Genomic DNA, 24,659 nt, shown 5'->3' on the forward strand with positions numbered 1-24,659 from the left:
AACAATTAAAGTTAAACAACCACTGAAATAATGTGACAACTAACTTGAGATACTCACAAGTCCATGGTTGTCTGGTAACATGACAATAATTTGTGCATTGTGGTCCCAAATCATTCGCCAAAAGTCCTTTGTTGTGTGTGGCAATGGATGTTGGGTAATAATAAATTCATTGCTTCTGTAATATCCCTGCAATAAACACATTTATGTGATATTGAGGTACTTAAATAGATAATATTCATCCAATGATACAAAACCAAGCAACTCACTTGATCTGCATCCAGTTCTCATTGACCATCCATTCTCTGCATGACAGAAGTTAGCAGAATGCATTCACCTCCATGGTATTCTATTGTATGCCTAGCTTCTTCCACAGCTTCTCCTAAACTCCTGTCCCTACCAACTAGCATGTAAAAGGAATCATAACTACTAAGTTTATTATACATCTTCAGTAGTTCAAGAAGGCATGTCTATAATCTTCTAAATCCAACCTGGATTTTAAAGCAAGTTTGGCCATCAGGAGAACCCCTTTGCTCTTCTTCCAAAATTGCCATGGGCTTTTACTTAAAGTGCATGAGTGATAGCACTCAATGTTGTACTGAAATGACAGTCTGTATCAGTGGCTTAAGTCTCTGAAATGAGGATTGAATGTTCAATCTTCTGATTCGTTGATAATATGGTTAACAAGGTCATGATCCGTCATTTACAATAAGAACCTAATGATTCAGTTCAGAATTCCCTGATAGTCATTTGTGAATATCTGTATATTACCGATGAGCAAATATAAACCACCATTCAAATGCAGTCTGAAAATCAAAATGGTCATTTTTTTAAACCCTATTTAATTTTCTTCATTGTTTAGTCAGTAGATGGAAAAAATGTATAATCCATTCATCATTCAAATTATTGTTCGACACAACATTCATTACAAGCTACGACGAGACTGTGGATTGAAGCAGAAAAGTCTGCAGATGTGATTGTAGTAAAAACACAAAAATTACTGGATGAACTCAGCAGGTCTTTAACACCATTATTTTCATCAAAATACTTTGGGTGTAAATTAGAGTCTGAGTGAATGCAGTTCTTTCTCTTATTACTCACCATGATGTAGGAGGCATTGATGTAATCAGTTCCTTTTGTACCAGGTAAGGGTGCAAGACCTACCCGAGCTCGTTCAGCTGAAAGATTGAATTATCATTCAAGGCAGAAGGTTAGTTCTATGAATTACTAAATCTCAGAAAAAGTCAGAGCAAATCGTGAAAAAAAATCTGAAAAATGTTGAATTACACCTAAATTCAAGTGATAGCTTTCAGTCAAAACTATAAGATTTTGAAAATGACATTTTTCACATGAGGAATTTTGATAAAACATTGTCAGTCATAGTCCAAACATAGGAATCAGGTTCCTGGTTCTAAGAGGTCTAAATTCGATCTCCCACAATACATTTTTTTTAAAAAACGATTTCTCAATCTTCAATTCTTACATCTCACCACTGATGTACAGACACAATTAATCTTACAATATGTTAAAAACTTCGATTACAATTATATCAATTGTTCACCAGTCCTCTAAACAGAGATCATCTTACATGGCACAACCGAGGAGTTTCTGTTCTTCTCCTTATTGCATTCTTTCTGGGCACTGAAGCATTCTATAAATTTTGCATTACACTGGGTGACCAACTGCAAACAAAAAAAGTTGTAATTTCTGTACAAAAATCAATGTTTAAAACAAGCAATTTCTTAAATAGGGTAAAATGTTCGGATAATTTTAAGTTCTAATATGTATATACTGTATATTATCATATCAGTTTCTATGACAAATATACACTGACAATAACATGACAACCTTGTATTGGTTGAACCAAGAACAATTATATCTGAAAACATACAGAGACAATTTTTCCTTCCCATTATGTTCTGGTCTAGTCAACTGCTCAATGTTCCTTGATAATAAGAGCACTCCTGTCAGGAATTCATTGTCTGTCCCTTGTCTTATAGGAGTTTAATGAAAGCACAAGATAAACTACAAGGAGATTCATAACGATTATTTATTATCTCTCAGCAAAATCTTGCTTGACTACATTTTAAAAAGGGCACTGCTTTTATGAGATATTCCTGACAAATATCCTTTGCCTTGAAGGAGAGGTCTTAACTCTAATTAGACAAATGACCCCTGGCTTAAATCCTATATTGTTAAGGGCAGAATAGCTGGAGTAGTGAAAGGAAAACCTCTCCCTCTAGACAGTGCACTCTAAAGTCATCTAAGAAATAAACAAGCAAGCTCATTTTCCTCAACAGCCATCAGATGAATGTGTCCAACGATCAGCAGCAGTGGATAACGGTGCCAAATTTTTCTTCGATGTTCATATAGCCGTTTCATTTTAAAAGTTTGCACTAATCTTTGTTTTACCATATTATTATGCAAAACCCTTTGTATATCCCTACACTGGATTTTAAATGTTAATTGATTGTACAATGCAAGTTCAGTTCAGATCTAACTGGTTCACTAAAATAGATTAAAACCAAACCACACAGAAGCATTCAAATGTCTGAAGTACATACTGAAGTAAAAAACACACTCATCCAGTCTCACAGCGTCCATCAGAGGTAAAGATATATTACTGACGTTTCAGGCCCGAGCCCTTCTTCAAGGAAGAAGCAAAGATCAGGAAGGCATAAAGACTAGCGGGGGAGGAGCCCAGACCAACAAAAGGTGTTAATTGCTGAGTCAGATGACCCATTAGACCATTTCAGTTTGGGCCTCCACCTGGAAACCGGCTACGGGGTGGATCAAAAATCTGGAACTCATCATTCAGACTGCAGCACAAAAAAGCTGCTCCAGCGTCCCATTCAAAGGAGAGGTGCCTCATCGCACCCTCTGGATCCCCGTGGAGATGGGCCAACTGGTGCTGCAGCGCCCCCCCCCCCCCCGTCATCAAAACGCAGCAGAGCAATGGCCGTTTTCCCTACCCATAATCCCCCACACAGCTGAAACTACTCTATGGTTCCCAGAACAGTTCCAGCTGCACGGGGGATTATGGGTAGGGAAGACAACCATTGCTCTGCCACGCTTTGAGCCGCAGAGAGCAGCCCCGAACACCGAAGCAGCCCAGTGTGGCTGTCCCAGCCTGCACCGGCCACCCCCTGATGGTCCCTGCTGCCCTAAAAGTCCCTGCTGACAGCTCCCGCTGCCCTCAAACAGCCGCCTAGCGCAACTGCCAATTCAGATCAATTGGCGGAGGGCTGCATTGCAGAGAATATCCCTCTCGGAGAGGGTTTGGATTATGCGGCTTGGAGACCGCCTCCGCACATTCAGGTCATTATGTATTTTGGCGGAGTTTCTCTGCCTTTACATCCCAACTTTTGGGCTATCTGAAATGGCCTATTGAATCTGCAATCTCTTGGACAATCTGAGTGAGGCTTTTACCTATGCCCCTTTCACAGTTGCATCCCAGTAAATTGGCCATTCAATGTCCCAGGATAGGAATGGGGGTTTGGCCTTTCACACTCGACCACTCCTAACTGGGACACTGAACGCTTTCACATTTGCAAGGGTTTATCCCTAGTGTTTGGTCTGCTCTACCTTTAATAGGAAGTGCCTGTAATGCAATTGCTTGGTTCACACTTCCTTGATCTCAATGCCGGCGTTTGCAGACACCAGAGATTGTACTAGGGGTCGAGGATGGCAATCCCCGGCGTGAGATGACGTCATCTGACGCCAGTGTGGAGCAGATTTTGCTTTCACACTTGCCACTTTAAAAGCTGATTGGTGTTCGATTCCTGGGAGCACTGGCAAGTGTGAAAGGGGCTGTAGATATATGCTTGAGAAGCTGCTGATGGTGAATGGCACACTACGTCTTGTTGGCTTGCACATCAAGGGATGGCTAGATCATGGTCCCCAGAGGAAAAAAAAACTACCTTCCAGAGAATGACATTGTACTGACATTCACTGGCAGTGGCACCAAGAGGGATGAAGCCTGGCAGTAAGAATGAGGCTTTCACCCTGCAGGCAAATACCCCTTCCACATGAGGTCTCTATCATTCATAATCAACAGGCTTGAGTTAGAAAACAGTAGGTGTAATATCAATTGTCTGTTGCATGCCTGAATAGACAAATTTTCTGTGCTTTGTTTTTTGGGTAAAATGCCATTGCATTTAGAAACATGACAGTGTGAGAATGTAATCCAATGCTTTGCAAAATTCACTTTCTGATTAGTCATTAGCATAAATTTGTTTTAGTTTTCGGCAACAGGCTTTCCTTTGTGCAATAAAGGCAACAGTCAAAACACATGAGTTTCTGGTTGATATTTATAAAAAGGAGATCGATTAATGTGTAGATAAAATTGGGTGGGAAAGAACAATGAATCCTCCACAATTTTGAGCCTGCCAATTGCTGGGTTGTGGATGCCAATAAAGTCATAAAGCCTGAAGATTATTGATTTTTGGTTTTGCTGGGTGACTCTGTAACATCAAGTGTTTCTGTTATGTGCGGGCGATTCTGGCCCAATCTACACCGCCAGGTTTCTTGAATGATTCAGATTTGCCTTTCAGAAGCAAATTAGGGTGAGAGGCTCAGAATGCTCAGTTGCACCAATTTTTCCATCTTACATGATGTGCAGCAGCAGGCTATAGACTATAGAAACTACAGCTGAGGCGACAGGCCATTTGGCCCTTCTAGTCTGTGCCAAAACATCATTCCTCTCGCCCCACTGACCTGCACCCACTTCATAATCCTCCAGACCCCTCCCATCCATGTAGCTATCCAATTGATTCTTAAAATTTCAGTGAGCCCGCATTTACCACGTCAGATGGCAGCTTGTTCCAAACTCTCACCACTCTCAGTGAAGAAGTTTCCCCTCATGTTCCCCCTAAGCCTCTTGCCCTAAAGCCATGTCCTCTCGTATTTATCTCTCCCAATCTGTGGAAAGAGCCTAATCATGGAAATCCTTTTGAGGTAGATAATATAATCTAATTAGTAATCTTGCCCATTTCTTTTTCACTGGATCTGAGAATGTAAATGACAAAGGATTGCCTCGGGAGGGAGTCATTTTCAATACTATAACTTTGCCCACAAATGTTACAGAGTGCCTAACACGTTGTGGTTGAAGCAGAGTTATCATTTTAAATTCTTTATGCAGCAATGTGGGAAATACAATGCCATAAATATTCTGATTTTTTTCATTCTCACCCAGGTGAAATTTATAAAGCACAAACTGCTGAGTTAAAGGGGAGCAATAAATGCACTGGGAGTTGAAGGATGTGGAGCACGAATAGCCCTAGTGCCACAGTGGTGCTCGAACACTGAACTGCAGGTTGGTTGAGTCCGGCATTGAGTTAGAAACAGTAAAAAAATGTCAGGATGCATGAACTTGCAAGGCATTGAACTGTACTGAAATAATGTTCATAAAATAGGGTTAAAAAGATTTACATAGATTGCTTTAAAAGAGCAGAATAACTGGAAGCAATACAGATTATATTCCTTCTATCAACTCCAGTACATAAGAATCATACATAAATATTATGGTTTCACTGCTCCCAAGGGTCAGTAGGCAATGCTGAATTTTACTTTTAATTTATCAAATGCTTATCAGCACAATATTTTTCTAAAATAAATATCTAAATAATGCATCATCGGGAATTACGTTGTTCTGAGCTACCGTCACAGTGCAAAATGTAATCAGATTTTAATGCATCAATAACTCAAAGTTGAATTAGTTTCAGGAATGCTTGTACATAAGGGACTAGAAATTCTCTTTTTTGATATGTTTCTGTGTTAGCAATGTTTTCCTGCACCGCAAAAATTGACGTAAAATTTAATTTTACATGAACAACCCTATATTTTTTGTATGCGATTTGTGGCATTTCCAGCATTTGGTGCATGCCTGATAACCAAGTTTCATCGATGGGAACAACACTACCTGCCCTAGTGAACTAGATTCCCCACCTAGTTGCACACTGTCGCCAAGAGGTCTAAATCCTGGAACTCTGTGCCCAAAAGTGGAATTACCTGAACCAGAAGGACTGCCATCTTTCCTGCAGGTCACTGACTACCACTTTCTCAATTTTGCTGGTCGTGCCACAATACCCAGATTTCTTATGAAATGTTTAAAAAGCTGGTTAACTATTAGAGATGACAAAAGAAAAGCCTTTGTGCACTTTGACACACGCAAGACCTATCATGAACAATGCTGGGTGTGTCGTAGAACATTACTGCTAAATGACAGCATGGAGAGCTGCTCCCCCTGGACCCCAAGGGAAGTGGAACCTATCAGCTGATTCACCAGTGTAACTGGCAGATTGCTGGCTGGTATATGAATGGAATTGGAAATGCACATGGCCATCATTTCACTACAGAGGATTCAGCCCATTATTATTCAGAAAAACAAAATGTATAAAATAGCATATTTAGAAATATTCTAATAAAAGCTCATCTTTTACAATTGAGCAAAATATTTATAATGACAGTTTGCATCTTCTACACTTTCTTCATCTTAAAGTCAGAAATTCTTAAAATAATAATCATTTTATAAAATTATGCCAAATAACAAGATTATTTACAATTGCCATTGCTTTTTATATCTTATTTGGATCATTCCAGACCAACAGATTCACATTATTATTTTTCAAATCCATTTTGAGGTGTTATGCTATAAAATGTGCCAAATTTAGAATTGGTTTCATTTTCGATAAATATCCATTAAGACCAAAAAAAAATCATTCAGAAGGTTCTGTCCAAATGACAGATAAAACTAAACTTTCAGAGTTTTACATTCCCATTCTACTATAAAGCTTAGAGAAGACACAAGTTGTAGTTACTGACCTTGAATTGCTTCTCCAGTCTCATCTTCCCAGAGAGACCTGGAATTAAAATACTGTTGACGTAACCATGCAGCAGAGTGGAATGTACTTCTGTCTCTTTTCCATGTATTGCTTCCCGCAAGGCTTCATGGATAAAAATGTATTGTTCCTAAAGGTGAAGAAAGTAACATCAAACATTCACAATGCACTGTAACAATTGAGAGAAACAAAATTAATAATGCAACTGCTTGGAAAAAAAACCCAATTATAATTACAGACTGACAATTTTGTTTGGATCAGTTTTCCTTACTGAAACCGATTCCTGGGCTTCCAATGTTTACTAAGAAAGTCACTCGAATAAAGGTTAAGGTTAAGTTTGAGGGTATTTTCCTTCAGGTAGCTGCTTTTAGTTGAGATCAGGGTAGGACTGGAACTGTCTGCACTTTCCGTGAAATCAGAAGTGGCTGGAAACCTACTTGCACTTCTTTCTAGTCCATATGGTTTCTCAATAGCCACTATAATCCTTACTAGGGCAGGCCCTGCTACTTGTTTTGCCTTTCATTGGCATGCTTCTAAAAGAGGTCCTTTAAAGACTTGATCCTCTCATCAACATTTTCAAGGCACATAATGCTGGTTTCATGTCTCTACTTAGAAATTCAATGGCTGGATCTGCACCATCCTGCTTCTGAGGAACCAATAGAAGAATATTTGCTTACTTTCTCACCTACAACAGTGCAATTTTCAATGGCCTAGAGCAGTACTATCATTTTTGCAGATGCCAGTGTCACTCCTAGATTCAGAATTGGCTACAAATGTAAACTAATCTCTGTAGGACCTGGAAATTTCTAACCTCTAATCTTGAACATTCCAATGTTCCTTTTACAAACACCAAATTAAACCCTGAACAAACCAAATTTTAGATATTTTAAAAATACAATGAGCATTGCTTTTGACTGAAATAATGTTAACTACGGAACAATAATACTTGAAATTCTTGTCATGAAACAGAATATGATAATGATTCCAATGTCAAACATCTGTCATCTTGCTGCAGATGCAAAAGAAAGAGACAAAACATAGGAATTCTAGGTTCTATACTTGATATGGACATTTAACCCTAATACGCTTCAAGAATTTAGAAATATATCTCAACATGCAACAAGCGTGGTGTTAAAATTTAATGCAAATAGAAAAAATATTTCAGAACAATTCACTGGAACAGAGAAAACATCTAAATACTAAAACTTCTGTACAGCAAAGCAGCATTGTCCCACTTTTTCTGACTAAATTTGCTTTCATCCAAATGTAATGCATGTCTATATACAGCCAGTGAAATACGTTCATCCCAATCATCATATTTAGAAGTAACAACTTTCCATCTGATTTGAATCTTTAGAGACGTTTAAACTGTGTGGAATGACAACAGTACACCAGTCTCCTTGGCAAAATTTGTTACTAGTCAAACACAACAATTCCTTACTCAGAAGCAAACAAGTAAATCTGCAAATGCTAGGGTCTAGAGTAGAATCCAAACCTGGTGGAGAAAGTCAGCAGGTCATAGGAAGTAAAAGGCATTAAAGTTTTGAGCCCGAAGAAGGGCTCATCAGGTCCAAAACGGCGACTTCCTTTAGCTTTCTATGATTGCTATGTGACTTGTTGAGTTACTCCAGCACTTTTGTGTACTAAAATTCTTCACTTAAACTACACAAATCAAATTATGAATAGGATATATTTTTCTATTAAAGTACTTGCCATTTTTTTTAATATTTACTTACCTCTGTTTGAACAAGATAGTTCCTCTGAGTCCTGATGTGTTTGAGGAAACCAAGAACATTAACTGTGCTTTTATCTTTGATCTGTTTCAGCATGCTGTCAAGCGCAATGTATGTTCCAGTTCTACCAACACCAGCACTGCAGGGTGGAGAGAACAAGTTAAAACAGTTTAAAATTTAATCTATCACAAGATCAATATTAAAATGTGCTAATTTGTGGATTCAAATTCATAAAAAAAACTTCAGCAGGTAACATTTGCTCATTAAATGTATTGATAACCATCTCAAGGTGTGGTATTTAATTAACATTTAAGTGTAATTATTAACAAAAGCTATCCGAGCTCCAGATTTGCTCTTAATGATTAAAATGCACAGCACATTTCTCCTGCGATAAACTAGATTTCAATTTTTTTCCATTCACTGTACTTTGAAAAAAAATTCTCAAGATTACAGAATTAATTGAAAGTGAAATTTTGCTTAAAATGAACAGCTGAATGGTTTCAATGACAGGGCCTTGTGTTCAATGGCAGATCAAGTGACTGAATTTGAATTCATTTTCATCTGCAGCATCAGTACGAGATCTGAGAGCCAGTTCATTTGACTGATGACCATTAAAGCTGCAGGTCATTAATGACAGACTAATTAAATTGTTGGTGACTTCCACCCACACCCTGATCAGGTGTATCAGAGTCACGAAATCAGAGCAGACAAAAAAAAAGCTACGTTATTTTGGGGATAAGGCCAGATTTGTAAGTGGGACTGCTTTACAAGCCATCAAAATTTGAGCAAATTAAGTTTAATGCAGAGAAGAGTGAGGTGATGCATTTTAATTGGAAGAATAATGAACATTATTCTGAAAGGAATTGTTCTCGAAGGAATTGGGAAGGATTAGGAATGGTAGGTTGAGAAAACCAATTGATAAGGAATACACAATTTTGGGCTTTATTAACAAGCATGGAGGATAAAATCAGGGAAAATGTACAGAACCTCATAAATCCCTTGTATACCCTCAACTGGTGTATTTGTTAGAAGCACATAAAATGAGCGATCTGGACAGAGTGAACAGGACTAGGTTGTTCACCTAGTGAAATGGGATCTGGACAGAGTGAATCTGGACTAGGTTGTTCACCTAGTGAAATGGGATCTGGACAGAGTGAATCTGGACTAGGTTGTTCACCTAGTGAAATGGGATCTGGACAGAGTGAATCTGGACTAGGTTGTTCACCTAGTGAAACGGTGGACAATGAAAAGCTAATGGCAAAAAATGAAAAGCAAGGGAATTGGGTGTGACATGAGGATCATTTTTTTAAGCAATATGTGGTTGGAATTAGAAATGCACTCTGTTGGATGTATGTCTGATTATGGCCTTAAGAATAAACTGAATAAACATGAAGAAAAACTTGCAAGGCTGAAGAGAAAGGGCTGGGAGTTAGAAATAGTGTATTGCTCAGGAGGAGAGGCAATGGACATATGTGGGGCCAAATGAGCTCCTTCCATAACATATCCATTCTACAATTCTATAGGTTTCTGGGTACAAAAGTGAAGTTATAAATTCTAGGATCCTTTGTGCTATTTGGGTCAATTATTTCAGGTAGAAAACAGAGGGTCTCTCGGACAATTAATTATCAGTAAGGATTAAGCAATCACATAACCTGAATATTAAATAAAAGCAGGGGAAAAGTAAGATATTTGGCAATGTTCCTCCTAGTAGGCTGATCCAAAATGTAAAAATACAAGGTGAATTGATTGTTAGGGTTTGGAATTGGCTTGCCCACAGCAGACATGGTAGTAGTAGATGGGTGTAATTCTGGGAAGCCCATGACCAGAAGAGTTCAATAGGGATCAGTATTGGGACCCCTATTGTTTGTAATGAATATAAAAGAGTTGGATGAACGTATAGGTGGGTGGGTTAGTAAGTTTGCATTTGACAAAGATTGGTGGAATTGTGGCTGGTGTAAAGGACAATCACGTGACAGAGTCAGCGTACAGGAGGGAGAATGAAAATTTGGCTGAATAGAGCACCAACAATAAGCTCGTACTCAATGTCATCAAAACCAAGGAGCTGATTGTTGACTTCAAGAAGGGATGATTAGTAGGGGAAATGAGAGGTGGAAAGGGTGAGCAAATTTAATTTCTTGAAAGTTATCTTTGAGGATCTTTCCTGGACCCACACACTAATGGCATCATGGAGACAGCACATCACGTGCCTCTACTTCCTGAGGAGTTTGCAATGACATCGGAAACTCTGGCAAGTATCTACAGAGGTGTGGTGGAAAGTGTGCTGACCGGCTGCATCATGGTCTGGTATGGGGACACCAATACCCCTGAGCATAAAGCTCTGCAGAAAGTAGTGAACAAAACCCAGGACATCACAGGCAAAATACTCCCCATCATCAAGAACATCTACAGGTAAAGCTGCTGTCAAAGATCAGCAGCTATCAGCAAGGATCCACACCACCCAGCACACACATCAGGTTCAAGAACAAAGCTACTCCTCCACCATCGGACTCCTCAATAATAAACAATCAGGGACTCATTTAAGGACTCTTTGCACTTGATTGATTTTTTTCTCTCGATTTTGCAGGTGGCTTACATTTCTTTATTTGTGTCCATTTTGTTTGCATCACCAAAAAGTGGTAATTCTTCCTGGCCCGAAGGAAAAATAATCTCATGATTATGTGATGCCATGTATGTACTCTGACAATAAATTTGAATTGGTGATTAAATGTCGGGGGGGGGGGTGTAAGGTGGGTTAACTGTCTCTTACTGGAGATGATAAAAGGCCAACACTTTTGTGGCAGGAACGTTATTTGCCCTCCATCCTAGTCTTGTTGCCATTGATTCATTTGCTGGAGAGTTGCAAATGGAATTGAACAATGAAGTGGAATGCACCATAAGATTTTGCTCACATCTTCAAGGAAAGATAGAATGTAGCTTGTACCTGCAATGAACCACCACTGGTCCCATATCTGGTGTTTGAGCTGCAGATGATTCTCTCACGAAGGTGAGGACAGGAAGTGCATACTCTGGGACTCCCATGTCAGGCCACTGAGTGTAATGATACTGGATAACCATACGTTCATTCTGACGTCCCTTGGCGTTGCCCTTTTGTCCCTGGAACCCAAGTTTATCAGAACATTTACCAGTGAATAGACAAATCCGTTCATGGAGAATAACTGGCATGTATTAGCATTAGATTCACATTTATCCACTCTACATTACCTCTGCAATGTATTTGTCCTAATAACAGACCATTCAAACCTTAGTACATCCTCCTCAGAGCTTACAGCCCCACAAATATTTGTGATATCGGTAAATCCAGATATTAGTCTGAATTCTCTCATCTAAATCACCAAAATATAGTGTAAATAACTGTGATCCAAGCACAAAACTGTGCCTACCACCTGGGGAAAAAAAGTTTATTCCTCGTTGTTTCCTTTCTCTCCACCATTTTCATGTGCACTTATGCAGGAACTTGTTGAAAGCTTTCTGAAAGTATGCCACATTAACTAACTCTCTCCATCTATTCTTTTAACTATTTCCTTATAACATTTCTGGTACATTTGTTGAACATTATTTCCCTCTTGAACATCCCTGCTGACTTTGACCAATCCTGTCACTGTTTCCTATTGGGCTGGAAACATTTTTAGACATGAATTACAGCATTTTCTCCTCTACTGATGTCAGGTTAATCAGTGTATAATTCTCTTTTATTCATTTCCTTTTGAAAATAATGGAGTTACATTAGCTATCCATGAAACTGTAGGAACCGATCTAGAGCCTACAGAATATTGGAAAAAAACCACTGATTTAAGCACTATTTTTGGACCACTTCCTTTCTGCAGACAATAATGTAACCCATACTGTGATGGACTATATCATATTTTATATTGCATATGGATATGTTTTTGAAGGAGATTGTGACTTACACTACCTCCACAATCTAACACAAACACTTCACTAAACAAATCTCATTTAAAATGCCAGAGTTCTGCTCAAGTCCAGGCTCCGGGCACCTTTGCAAAAACTTTGAAGAATGCCTATAGAGACTTCACAAGTAGGAGTTAATTGAACGTGCTGTGGAGAAATGGATTATTGTTTTGATAGCAACAGTTTGCTGTTCTAAGAAGGTCATGTGGTTTTGCAAAGGGAGGGTGGAAAGAGAGAGAGAGAAAGAAAACTGGTTTCTGCAGTCATGACAAGCTGGCAGCTTGTTGAAACCCCATTTTGAAGATGGGTTGTGAATTCTGAGTTCAGCCAGTTGAAAACCCTTGTGGTCCATACAAGAGGAAAAGGCTGGCTAGAGTATTTCACCTCAAATAAGGGAAACAAAAGGAACTCTGTGGTGACCTGCAGAAGAAGAGGTTATCATTTGGAAAACCCTGATGGGGCAAGTTTCTTCAGCAAGACACTGAAGTGGCTGATTGGAGGGAATCAGTTTGTGTGTGTTCAACGACCAACAAATCTCTCTCTGAAAACCAACAAGAACCTTCCTGAGTGGTAACTGTCATGATAATGAATATGTATGAGATGTACCGGAAGTCACGTGGTATGAGAGAGAGAGACAAGCAGGAGAACAAAGGAAACTGAAGAATAAAGACACTGAGAAATTTACCTGATAAAACTTGTGTTCGATGTTTTATTAACTTCACATTTCAGGCCACAAATGTGACATTGGCGACGAGGATGAAAGAAGCTTGAAGACAATTAAAGACTAAAGAAGATTACAGAGGATTAAAGAGAACTTCAAGGTGATAAGAATTTTCTCTTTGACTCAGTACTTTTGGGGCTGGAATATTTCCTCATGGCTGAGGCAGACGGTGACTTTCTAACACATAGTGGAATTGCTCATTTTGACCCAACGGGTGATGCAAGCACTGTAAGTGTGAAGTGGAAGGCATGGCTGGAAGAATTTGAATCCTATGCCGACAGTCGTGGCCTATTTCTAGATACCGGTACGGTTGAACAAAAAGCGCAGAGAAGGGCGTTACTTCTTTTCACTGCTGGTCCCGCAGTTCGGGAAACATTTAAGACACTTTTGAATACTGGAAGAAAGGATGAGTACCGAAAAGCGGTAGATGCATTAAATGCACACTAATGTAGTGACACTGAATGCTACATTTCAACGCCATTTGTTTAGGAGAACGAGACAAGAAGATGGCCAGACAATTGCTCAGTACGTGACAAGACTACGCCAGCTAGCTGTTGGATGCAATTACATGCCTGCTGATTTGGACAACCAATTATTGGATCAAGTCGTACAGCACTGTAGATCAGATAAACTCAGAAGACGTCTGCTGGAAAAAGGGAGTGAGTTGGAGCTCACCAATGCTTTAGCCATTGCTGCTGCATTAGAGGCTGTTGAAGGGCAATTTCATACCATGACCCTGAAAGACAACTCAAGCCAGCAAATTAAGAGGCTCTCACATCGCCATAACCAGCCAAGATATACGTCGACACAGGACGTGGAGTGTTATCGATGTGGAAACCGAGGTCACTTTGGAAAAGACCCATATTGCCCGGCCAAAGGCAAAGTTTGCAGAAAGTGTGGAGGTAAGGACCACTTTGCAAAGAAGTGCAAAATCAAGTCCAATGCAGACCAGAAGAGGAAGAGTACAACTTCCAAAGGCAAAGCCTGGGGGAAAGGAAAGTATCCTGGAAAGAAAGACACCATTCGCCAGATAGACGGTGACGATGATGATACCCAGGAGGGACAGAGTTGTTACCAATTTACGTTGAATGATGTATATCATGAGAAGGTCCCAGTGATCATTGGTGGAGTGACAGTGCAGGTCATTGTAGACTCAGGCAGTGACAGTAATGTGATTGATCGACATTTATGGGAGAAGTTGAAAAGGAAAAAGATCATCTGTACCTCAAAGAAGTGTTCCAAGAAACTGTATCCATACACAGCAACCAAGCCATTGCAGACCATTGGATGTTTTACTGCAACTGTTGAAGCTGGAGATAAGAACACTGAAGCAGAGTTTATGGTCATAGAAGAGAGGGGAAAACCATTGCTGAGTAGAAGCACAGTGCAAGACCTGGCAATACTTCATATTGGACCTTGTGTCAATTCAATTCAGTCATACGAGGATATGAAGCAAGAATTCCCTGCAGTCTTCCAAGGAGTAGGAAAGCTGAAAGGTCGACAATTGAAGCTAGCGGTAGATGAAACGGTCAAACCCAAGGCACAACCAATGCGCCGAACTCCGTTTGGACTTCGTGTGAAAGTCGAAGCCAAAATTAAAGAATTGATCGAACGAGACATTATTGAACAGGTGGAACATTCGACACAATGGGTCAGTCCCGTAGTGTTTGTGCCCAAACCAAAGGGTGACATAAGACTATGTGTTGACATGAGAATGGCCAATAAAGCTATAATTAGAGAACGACACCCTATACCAACAGTGGAGGAAATACTTCAAGAACTAACTACCAGCAAGGTATTCTCAAAAATTGATCTGAAATGGGGCTATCATCAATTAGAGCTGGATCCAGGTTCCCAAGATGTAACAACATTTGTGACTCACTGTGGATTGTATCGTTACAAGAGACTATCATTTGGAATTAATGCAGCTTCGGAGATCTACCAGTATGAAATCCATCGAGTGATTCAAGGCATTCCTGGAGTTACCAACATTTCTGACGACATCATAGTTCATGCACCAACGAGGGAAGAGCATGACAAACGGTTGAGGCGTGTACTATCTAGACTACAGGAGGCAGGCCTTACCGTGAATGGAAATAAGTGCCAGTTCGGTGTGTCAGAAATGGACTTCATGGGACATAGACTTACACGGGAAGGACTAAACCCTGCAGAGGCCAAGGTGAAAGCTATTGAAGAGGCACGTGCACCTCAGAATGCAACAGAGGTGAGGAGTTTCCTGGGATTGGTCAATTTTTGCGCAAAGTTCATTCCTAATTTCGCTGCAGTGGCAGAACCACTAAGGAAACTAACCAGGAAAGGTGTACCATTTCATTTTGGATCTGAGCAGAAGAAAGCGTTCACAGCGCTGAAGCAAAGCCTGACAGATGCAAAGACTCTTGGATATTACGATCCGGCGGCATCAACCAAAGTCATAGCAGATTGGTTGGTTTAGGAGCCGTGTTGGTCCAGATGCATGATGGAGGACCAAGAATCATTGCCTATGCCAGCAGATCGTTATCAGATGTGGAAAGAAGATACTCTCAGACAGAGAAAGAAGCACTCGGACTTGTATGGGCCTGTGAGAGGTTCCATGCATATTTATACGGCATTGAATTTGAACTCATCACAGATCATAAGCCATTAGAAGTGATCTATGCACCTAGATCCAAACCATGTGCCAGAATAGAGAGATGGGTACTCAGACTACAACCCTACAAATATAAAGTAATCCACATTGCAGGGAAAGCAAACATTGCAGATCCGCTGTCCAGATTGGTGAAGGATGGTGGTCCACAATCCAAGTCAGAATTGGGAACAGAAACAGAGAGCTTTGTACGCTTCGTAGCTATTCAGTCGACACCGAAAGCTGTGACTACGAAGGAAGTCGAGAGAGAATCCGAACATGATCCAGAACTCATGGAAGTAAGAGAATGCATACAGAGTGGACAATGGGACAAGTGTACTCACAAGGCTTACATTCCCATTAGAGACGAACTTTGTTGCATCGGACAGTGTGTATTGAGAGGTTGCAGATTGGTGATACCGCAAAGATTGAGACCGAAGATCGTATCCTTAGCGCATGAAGGACACCTAGGTATTGTTGGTACCAAGCAAAACCTCAGGACCAAGGTATGGTGGCCAGGTTGTGATAAAGACGCAGAGAAATTTGTTAAAACTTGTCACAGATGTCAAATCACAAGTAGGAGTAATCCGCCAGAACCGATCCGGAGTACGCAACTCCCAACAGGACCATGGATCGACGTAGCTGTTGATTTTCTTGGACCTTTACCGACGGGTGAATCAATTATGGTAGTGATAGATTACTACAGCAGATACTATGAGTACGTGGTGTTGAAGTCCACAACCACTGAAAAAACAATACAAGCATTAGCAGAGATATTCGCAAGATATGGATTACCTGTTACATTATACTCTGACAATGGTCCACAATTCATTTCAGAGACATTTGCGGAATACATGAGGACCACAGGTATCCACCATCATAAAGTAACTCCGAAATGGCCGCAAGCCAACGGAGAAGTAGAGAGACAAAATCAGTCCATTGAAAAATGATTGAGGATTGCACACGCAGAAGGACAAAATTGGCGAGAAGCATTGCTATCTTATGTGGCTGTCTATCATGCAACCACTGGAAAAAGTCCTGCAGAAGCATTTTTTGGGAGAAAAATCCGCACAAAAATGCCAGAAATAAAGGAAATCCGAGACGACCAGGAGATGAGGGACCATGATGCTGAAAAGAAAGGTGCAGCAAAGCTGTACACAGATTCGAAACGTGGAGCCAAGTACTCAGACATCATGCCAGGAGATAATGTTCTAGTGAGGCATGAAACTGGTGGTAAGCTAGACACACCTTATTACCCTCAACCCTATACTGTCGTATCCAGAAGTGGCAGTATGGTGACAGTCAAGTCTCCGACTGGAGTCCTGTATAAGAGAAATGTATCAGGTGTAAAAAGGTACCAGTCCAGAGATACATCGAGCGAAGAGGTTGAAAGGCCAATACGAGATGCTGAAACTGAGAGACCTGATGATGTTCCAGAGGCAGTTACCAGCACTCCTGATGAAGTGACTAGAGCGCCAGAAACACCCGAAGCCGTGGCGAGCAGTATTTCCGACGCTGAGAGTGAACAACCGAGAAGCGACGACAATATCGCAGGCAGGCCGAAACGAAACCGGAAAGCGCCCAAACGATACGAAGACTTTATGCCATAGTTTTAATAAGAACTTTGGGACAGTATTTTAATCTTATATCATAATGTGCATGTATGAGTGCTGTAGGAAGTAAATTTTATGTAGTTGAGTTATAGTATTACCATTAGTTACGATGTTTGTAGGTTTCCGAGGGATATTGGTAAGTGAAGGTAAAGTTTATTTCTGATTAAAGGAGGGATGTCATGATAATGAATATGTATGAGATGTACCGGAAGTCACGTGGTATATGAGAGAGATAAGAGCACAAGCAGGAGAACAAAGGAAACTGGAGAATAAAGACACTGAGAAGTTTACCTGATAAAACTTGTGTTCGATGTTTTATTAACTTCACATTTCGGGCCACAAATGTGACAGTAACCATTTACCTTTCAAGCACCAAAGCCCCGTTAACTTCATAAATATTAAATTCTGTGCACAATATAAGAATTGCCTGCAACCAGTGAACTTGCAGGAGTGAGATTGGACTGTGAACCAAAGAACTTTTCTGAACTTATACACATTACATACACGTGCACTTAGAATTAGAAGGAGGTTAAGTTAATAGTAATAAGTTAAAGTTTGATCCTGTTTTTATGTTTAAAGAAAATTAAAAATGACTTTTATTTAAGTAACTATTTGTCTTGGTGAATTTCTATTGCTGCTGGGTTTGGGGTTCTCTAGGCCTGTAACATTACGTTTTTACAGAGCCCTCCATAATTTTTGAGGCAAAGACACTTTTTCCTTTATTTGCCCCTGAGCTCCACAGTTTTAAATTTGTAATCATACAATCATATGTGATTAAAGTGAAACAGATCAGAAACACTCTACAGGTGACAAGTGTGGATGTGTCATTGATGACCGTCCACAGAAGACTTCACTACAGAGGCTGCACTGCAAGATGCAAACCTTTAGTCAACCACATAAACAGGATGTTCATATTACAGCTTGCCAAGTATTTAAAAGAGCATTCAAAATTCTGGAAAAAGATCTTCTTGATAGATGAGACTAAGATTAACCTGTATCAGAGTGATTGCAAGAGCTAAGTGTGGAGGCAAAAAGGAACTTCCCAAGAAATAAAGCATACCACCTTATCTGTGAAATATGGTGGTGGGGGTGTAATACCATGGGCATGCCTGGCTGCCATAGAGTCTGGCTCACTCATCTTCATTGTTGATTTAACTGCTGATGTCAGTATCAAAATGAATTCTGAGGTGTATTGAATCATATTATCTGCTCCAGTTTGAACAAATACCTTTAAAAACTCATTGGATGACGCTTCATCCTGCAGCAAGACAATGATCCCAAACAGACTGCTAAAGCAACAAAGGAGTTTTTCCCAAACTAAAAACTGGAAAATTCTTGAATGGCCAAGTCAGTCACCCGATCCAAATCCAGTTGAGCATGTCTTCCATATTCTCAGAGGACAAGCCCCCAAAACAAGCAGGAGGTGAAGATGGTTGCAGTTGAGGTCTTGCAGGGCATCACCAGAGAAGATACTCAGTACCTGGTGATATCTATCAATCAGTCATTGCATGCAAGGGATATGCACAAAGTACTAAACATGACGACTTTAAAATGCATACCATTGCTATGTCCCAAATATTTTGGTGCCCTTAAATGAGGGGACTATGTATAAAAAGTGCTGTTATTTCTACAGGGTCAAACCAAAATGTATGCAAATGACCTGGAATAAACTGTGGAATCTGCACTTTAATTACATATGAATTGTTTGATAACAAATTTGAAATTGTGGAGCACAGGAGCAAATAAAGGAAAAAAAAAGTGTCTTTGTCCCAAACATTATGGAGGGCACCGTATATGTAAAATGACAAAAAGCAAAAGGAAGTGAATTTATTGGTGACATTTCAGAATTAAATACTGCTATGTAATTTTTATTTCCAACTACAAGCATTCACATCTAAATGGCAGCAATCAAATTTTCATGGATGGTTCCAATGGAAAGAAAGGAGAAATGACTTTTTTTTGGACAATTTCTTAACAGTGCTCAACAGGGGCCAGGAAAGAGCAGGCACAGGCCCATAATTCATTTAATTTATCCCAGTGTGTCTGCAGAACCAAGGCTGACACATTCAGTCTGAGAGTTTGTGTTGGCCTATCTCCTTTCATCAAAGCAAATTTTCCAAAAAGTATATAGCTCTGGCAGGAAACAAAAAAAGATTCCAGTTCTTATTTGCTTTTGTGTTTACACCAACATCCTGGTTTGCCAAAACAGCCAATCTATTGGTATTTGAAAACGCATATCCAATGATCTGATTCCTGCCAGAAGAGGTTTAGAAGAGGTTCCAATACTGGAAGATAAGTTAATTGTTCTAATAATCATGTATTGTGTCAAAAATAATTGCTATAATATCGTTTTAATCTTTTATTTAAGTTTCAATAAAAGATAAGAATACTTTTTTGGCAATATTAAATGGAAAGTCAATCTTGCCAATATTCTTTTACTAACAGCAAAAATGATCAATTTCCAGGTTTGCTTTTTGTGGAGCCTTGTTTTATGTGACTTGGCAGCTTTATTTCCCTACATCAGAGGTTCTCAACCTTTTTCTTTCCACTCACACACCACTTTACATAATCCCTATGCCATAAGCGCTTTGTGATTAGTAAAGAGATTGCTTAAGGTGATATGTGGGTGGAAAGAAAAAAAGTTTGAAAACCACTGTTTTAATCGTACCTAAATGACTCATTATGTGCACGGTTTCATAACTCCAAAGGAAATGGGCTAATGACAATTTTTCTCAAGCAAAATATTTCAGTAATAATTGGGTCTAGAGCAGTGATTCTCAACTTTCCCTTCCCCTTCACATACCACCTTAAGTAATCCCTTACTAATCACAGAACACTGATGGCATAGGGATTACTTAAAGTGGTATGTGAGTGGAAAGAAAAAGGTTGGGAACCATTGATCGACATTGAAACTGACTGTGTTCTAAAAGTAATCAGTTGAGTTTAAACTATTTTAAGATACCCCGAGGACCTAAAACACACCTTATAAATACCTTATAAATACGATATGTCTATAATGTGTTTGTGATTGTGCCAAATTTGGGATTATTAATCCCTAAATTGGAAGCATAAAAAAGTCTAAAAGAGGTACATTTTTAAATTACCTTTTTAACTTTTGTGTTCCTTATGGTGAATCGACGTACAGTACAACATGCTCGTACTTTTGTGCTCTTCAAGGTGACAATAATGTTGCCATACTCTTCATTGTTCTCACTTGGCCAGTACTGATCACACTTTCGCTGGAATACAAGGAGGAAATTTCATTAAGAAATTATTACAATTCACTTCTGAATGACAAATCTGAAGTAAAAGCCATGTGCGGACTCGAAAGGCTAATATGGCCTGTTTCCGCTCCGTAAATGGTTATATGGTTATATTTAATATTCTTCATTTAAATGAATGTCCATGACTGAATTGATGTCAATTTACAGTAAAGTTTCTTTGGATAAATAACAAGTATAAAATTTTCTTACTCTTCCCTTTTCCACTAAATTTGTAATCATAACCATAATTTCTGTATTCTGTTCCCAGATCATTCTCCAAAAATCTTCAAATGTAGACTTGAGGGGTCCTTGTGTAGCTATGTACGCTTTTGACTTGTTGTAACCCTGTGGAGAAGCAGAAAGAGCCCAACTTCAATTTTTTGGCCCACTGCATTTATGAGCTTCTAAAATACAAAATTTATAATTGTGTTGTTTACAATCTAAAGAATTTTACATTTTCATGACATTTTGCTCTCCGTTATTTTTTGCTGAAAAATTTGAACTATTATTTCATTTCTTCATGCAATGATTAAGATTAAAGCACTTCAGAAATAACACTCTGTACACTTGGGTTTTTTTTAAATCCACATCCTTTATTCTGTTTGCTTAGGAGTTTCTTCTAAAAATTTTAACAATATTTTTAATTTTGCACTCGAGTTAGAACATTTTGATGGCTAATGATTGATTTTGGTTACAGTGCTTCATTCAACATAATGCAGATACAAGTTCACAGGTTAACTCAGTGGTTCTCAACCTTTTTCTTTCCACTCACATACCACTTTCAGTAATCCTTATGCCATCGGTGCTCTGTGATTAGTAAGGGATTGCTTAAGGTGGGATGTGAGGGGGAAGGGAAGGTTGAGAATCACTGCTCTCGACTCAAATAGTTACTGAAATAGTTTGCTTGAGAAAAATTGTCATTGGGCCATTTCCTTTGGAGTTCTGAAACCGTGCACATAATGAGTCAATGAGGTACAATTAAAACAGTGGTTTTCAACCTTTTTCTTTCCACCCACATCTCACCTTAAGCAATCCCTTACTAATCACAGAGCACCTATGGCATAGGGAATACTTAAAGTGGTATGTGAGTGGAAAGAAAAAGTTTGAGGACCATTGGGTTAACATGGACCCACACCAAGAAACAGTTTCAAACAAAAGTCAACTTAAAAGCCTCTGTTAAAATAAAAATCTGATTAGGGAAGATTTGTGTGCAAGGTTGTGCTTAAATATGCAACTGGATTAGGATACTAATTTTATATAGGTTTTTTTTTTAATGTGAGAGACAAATGAAAACAATGCAAGAACACATTCAACATAGTGGCAAAGCTGTCACAGAGACAGCGATTGGGACCGAGATTCAAATCCAGCCCTGTCTGTAAGGAGTTTGTACGTGCTCCCTGTGGCTGCATGAGTTTCTTCTGGTGCTCTGGTTTCCTCCCACCATTTAAAAACCCCCTGGGGTTTAGGTCAATTGGGTGTAATTGGGAGCCATGGGCTTGTAGGCCAAAAGGGCCTGATACCGTGCTGATGTCTAAAATTTAAAAGAATCTAAAAGAAAAATATTGACTTAGTTCTCTCAGTCTGGCCAAGATTTCATTTAAACCTGAGAAATGCAATGAGAACAAATTCATGATCAACTCCATCTTCAATTCAAATGAAAGGGAATACAGTACATTTAAAGAATGACTTACATCAACGTAATTGGCATTAATGTAGTCACTGTGCTTTGAATCCTTTCCTGGTATCGGCCTTAGCTTTACTCTGCTGTGATCATCTGGGGAAACAGCAACATTAATCCAGAAGAATAATTACCTTGATCTACACAGTTCATTTCAAGCATCCATTAACAAATATTAAACCATAATCAACATTCAACAAATTAAAGTAAACTCAATTGGGGAAGGGGGGGTGGGGGGGTGAAATCACCTGCTTACTCAAATAATTTATAACAACTGCCAATCAACTTTCAGGTCTGAATAATGATTTCTGGAAGCATTTTTAATTGAAAGAGAACCTTGATAAAATAACCTTGTGATTTTATTTGTTCTATTCCTTCTCCATCCTAAAAATGGGGGAATCTCAATGTTATACTTGAAAGAATGACTTAAATATCAACATATAAAAAAGTACAGCACAATCTTACATGCTACAATGTTGATGTATCTGTTTTTGTGCTTGTTATCTGGATGGTTAGAATGCTCTGACGTGATGTTCATATCGGCTGTACAGCGTTGCACTTCCTATAAATTGCAAAGGAGGGAAACTTGATTGATTTCCTGTCAGAAAACATATTTTCAACATGCAAATATTCACACATGTGATATATTTATGTCCACAATTGTCAAATACAAATAACTACATAAAACAATCCATTTTTAAGGATGAAAAATGTCTTAAATTAGAACATTATTTCATATTTAGTTACAGTTCAGTAGAAAAATAAAATCGACATGAGTTTACAAACAAGTGACAGTTTGGATTCCCAGCTTGCATTACGTTGTATTTGCATCTCAAACAGGAGTTGAAACACAACTGGACTGCTTGGATTTTGAACAGTAAAATAGTTTCAATTTCTGATTGCCATCCAAGAGCACTCAGCTCACTTGCAAATCATTGCTGTGTTTGCCAAGTATATTGCTTTGGTGTGGCACTGGATGGAAAATGTACATGATAATTACGGCTTTTAGAGGGAGAAAATAAATCAAAACCGTTTTAAAAAGGAAATTATATAATCTTGAAAATACATGGTCAAAAAATCCAGCAGATTCTATTCTGATTTCCCTTTTAAACTTAGTGCTCCATCCAACCAATACTTCGTGATCAGTTGGTAAAGGTGAAAAACTTCCAAATATTTTTCTACACGAGCATTTGCATGCCTTGTGCTTTTTAACTTGTTACAGTTTAAAGTATTATGGGAGAATTACACATAGGCATGAACATAATGAAATCTGATTAAATCTTCAACTCCAGCCTAATGAGGAAACTACATAGGTTCAATTTAAAGACCATCAAGTATTGGAAGACTGAAGAACTGGAAAATTATTTTGTTTAATTACATTGCAATTACCATAGAATGTTGAATTTTTACAGTAAAAAAGCTCATTGATTGAGACATCATGATTTGATCAGATGAAGGCCTTAGTTCTGAAGATCAGATGCACTGAAAGCAAGGTGGCAAATTTAAACAAGGCTAATTTGGGATTATCAAGGACAACAGTAACCATTCATATCTTGACAAACAGTATAACAAGCATCTCTTTAGAACAGAATAGATTAGATTCACCAAAATCCAACAATTTCAATGTTTGCAGAAAGCTTTCATCTAGATTTTGATTTGATGAGACTTTTAGTGGAATTTAAACCATGCCTCATTCATTTGCCAAGATATTTTGCACATTAATTAAAGTTCTGCATATTTGGAGCAGTTGTGAATCATCTTTTAAAACAGCATGGCTCAGATAACATTAATATCAGAACAATATATACATTCCACACTCTTGAAGGTGCTGACTACCTTGAGGGAATAGTTCTAGCAGTCATCTAGAATTTCAACCAAATAACAAGTGACATGCTTAGACAATGGAATTTTGCTGCATTATTGTGGGTATCACAACAAGCAAAGTTCAAAGTTCAAATTTTTTGTTTGAGTACATCCAGGATATCACATACAACCCAGAGATTCTTTTTCTGTGGGGCAAGGTTGAGTAATCTCTAGAGAACACACTCCTTACTCTAGTTCCACACTAGAAATTAATTTCCAATATGAAACATCAGTGGTTACTTTCATAGCGAGAGGGTTCTGTGCTGCTTCCATCAAAGGGCTAATTTCCATGAAATGCACTTCTCAGCACAGTTCATTGGATAGTACTCTGGAGAAAAAAATGCTAGTTAACTTCTTCCCTCTCCAGCAAGGGTGTACAAACAGTGAAAAGTCTCTGCT

The 24,659-nt window shown here is 38.9% G+C and overlaps 1 protein-coding gene across 2 annotated transcripts in view; it reads right to left on the reverse strand.

Annotated features, from left to right (window-relative positions):
* Positions 1 to 24,659, reverse strand: part of LOC138764115 (receptor-type tyrosine-protein phosphatase gamma-like) — a 735,396-nt gene that overhangs the window by 16,684 nt on the left and 694,053 nt on the right. For both annotated transcript variants that reach the window (XM_069939515.1, XM_069939516.1), the window contains 10 exons: positions 22,863 to 22,959; positions 22,411 to 22,493; positions 20,930 to 21,064; positions 20,561 to 20,695; positions 11,511 to 11,683; positions 8,573 to 8,708; positions 6,820 to 6,966; positions 1,586 to 1,679; positions 1,099 to 1,175; positions 58 to 186 (listed from right to left, as the gene is read on the reverse strand). In XM_069939515.1, coding sequence (XP_069795616.1) covers positions 58 to 186; positions 1,099 to 1,175; positions 1,586 to 1,679; positions 6,820 to 6,966; positions 8,573 to 8,708; positions 11,511 to 11,683; positions 20,561 to 20,695; positions 20,930 to 21,064; positions 22,411 to 22,493; positions 22,863 to 22,959 — 1,206 coding nt within the window. The remainder of the gene's footprint in view (positions 1 to 57; positions 187 to 1,098; positions 1,176 to 1,585; positions 1,680 to 6,819; positions 6,967 to 8,572; positions 8,709 to 11,510; positions 11,684 to 20,560; positions 20,696 to 20,929; positions 21,065 to 22,410; positions 22,494 to 22,862; positions 22,960 to 24,659) is intronic.

The sequence above is a fragment of the Narcine bancroftii genome, chromosome 5 (genome assembly GCF_036971445.1).
Source record: "Narcine bancroftii isolate sNarBan1 chromosome 5, sNarBan1.hap1, whole genome shotgun sequence".
NCBI lineage: Eukaryota > Metazoa > Chordata > Chondrichthyes > Torpediniformes > Narcinidae > Narcine > Narcine bancroftii.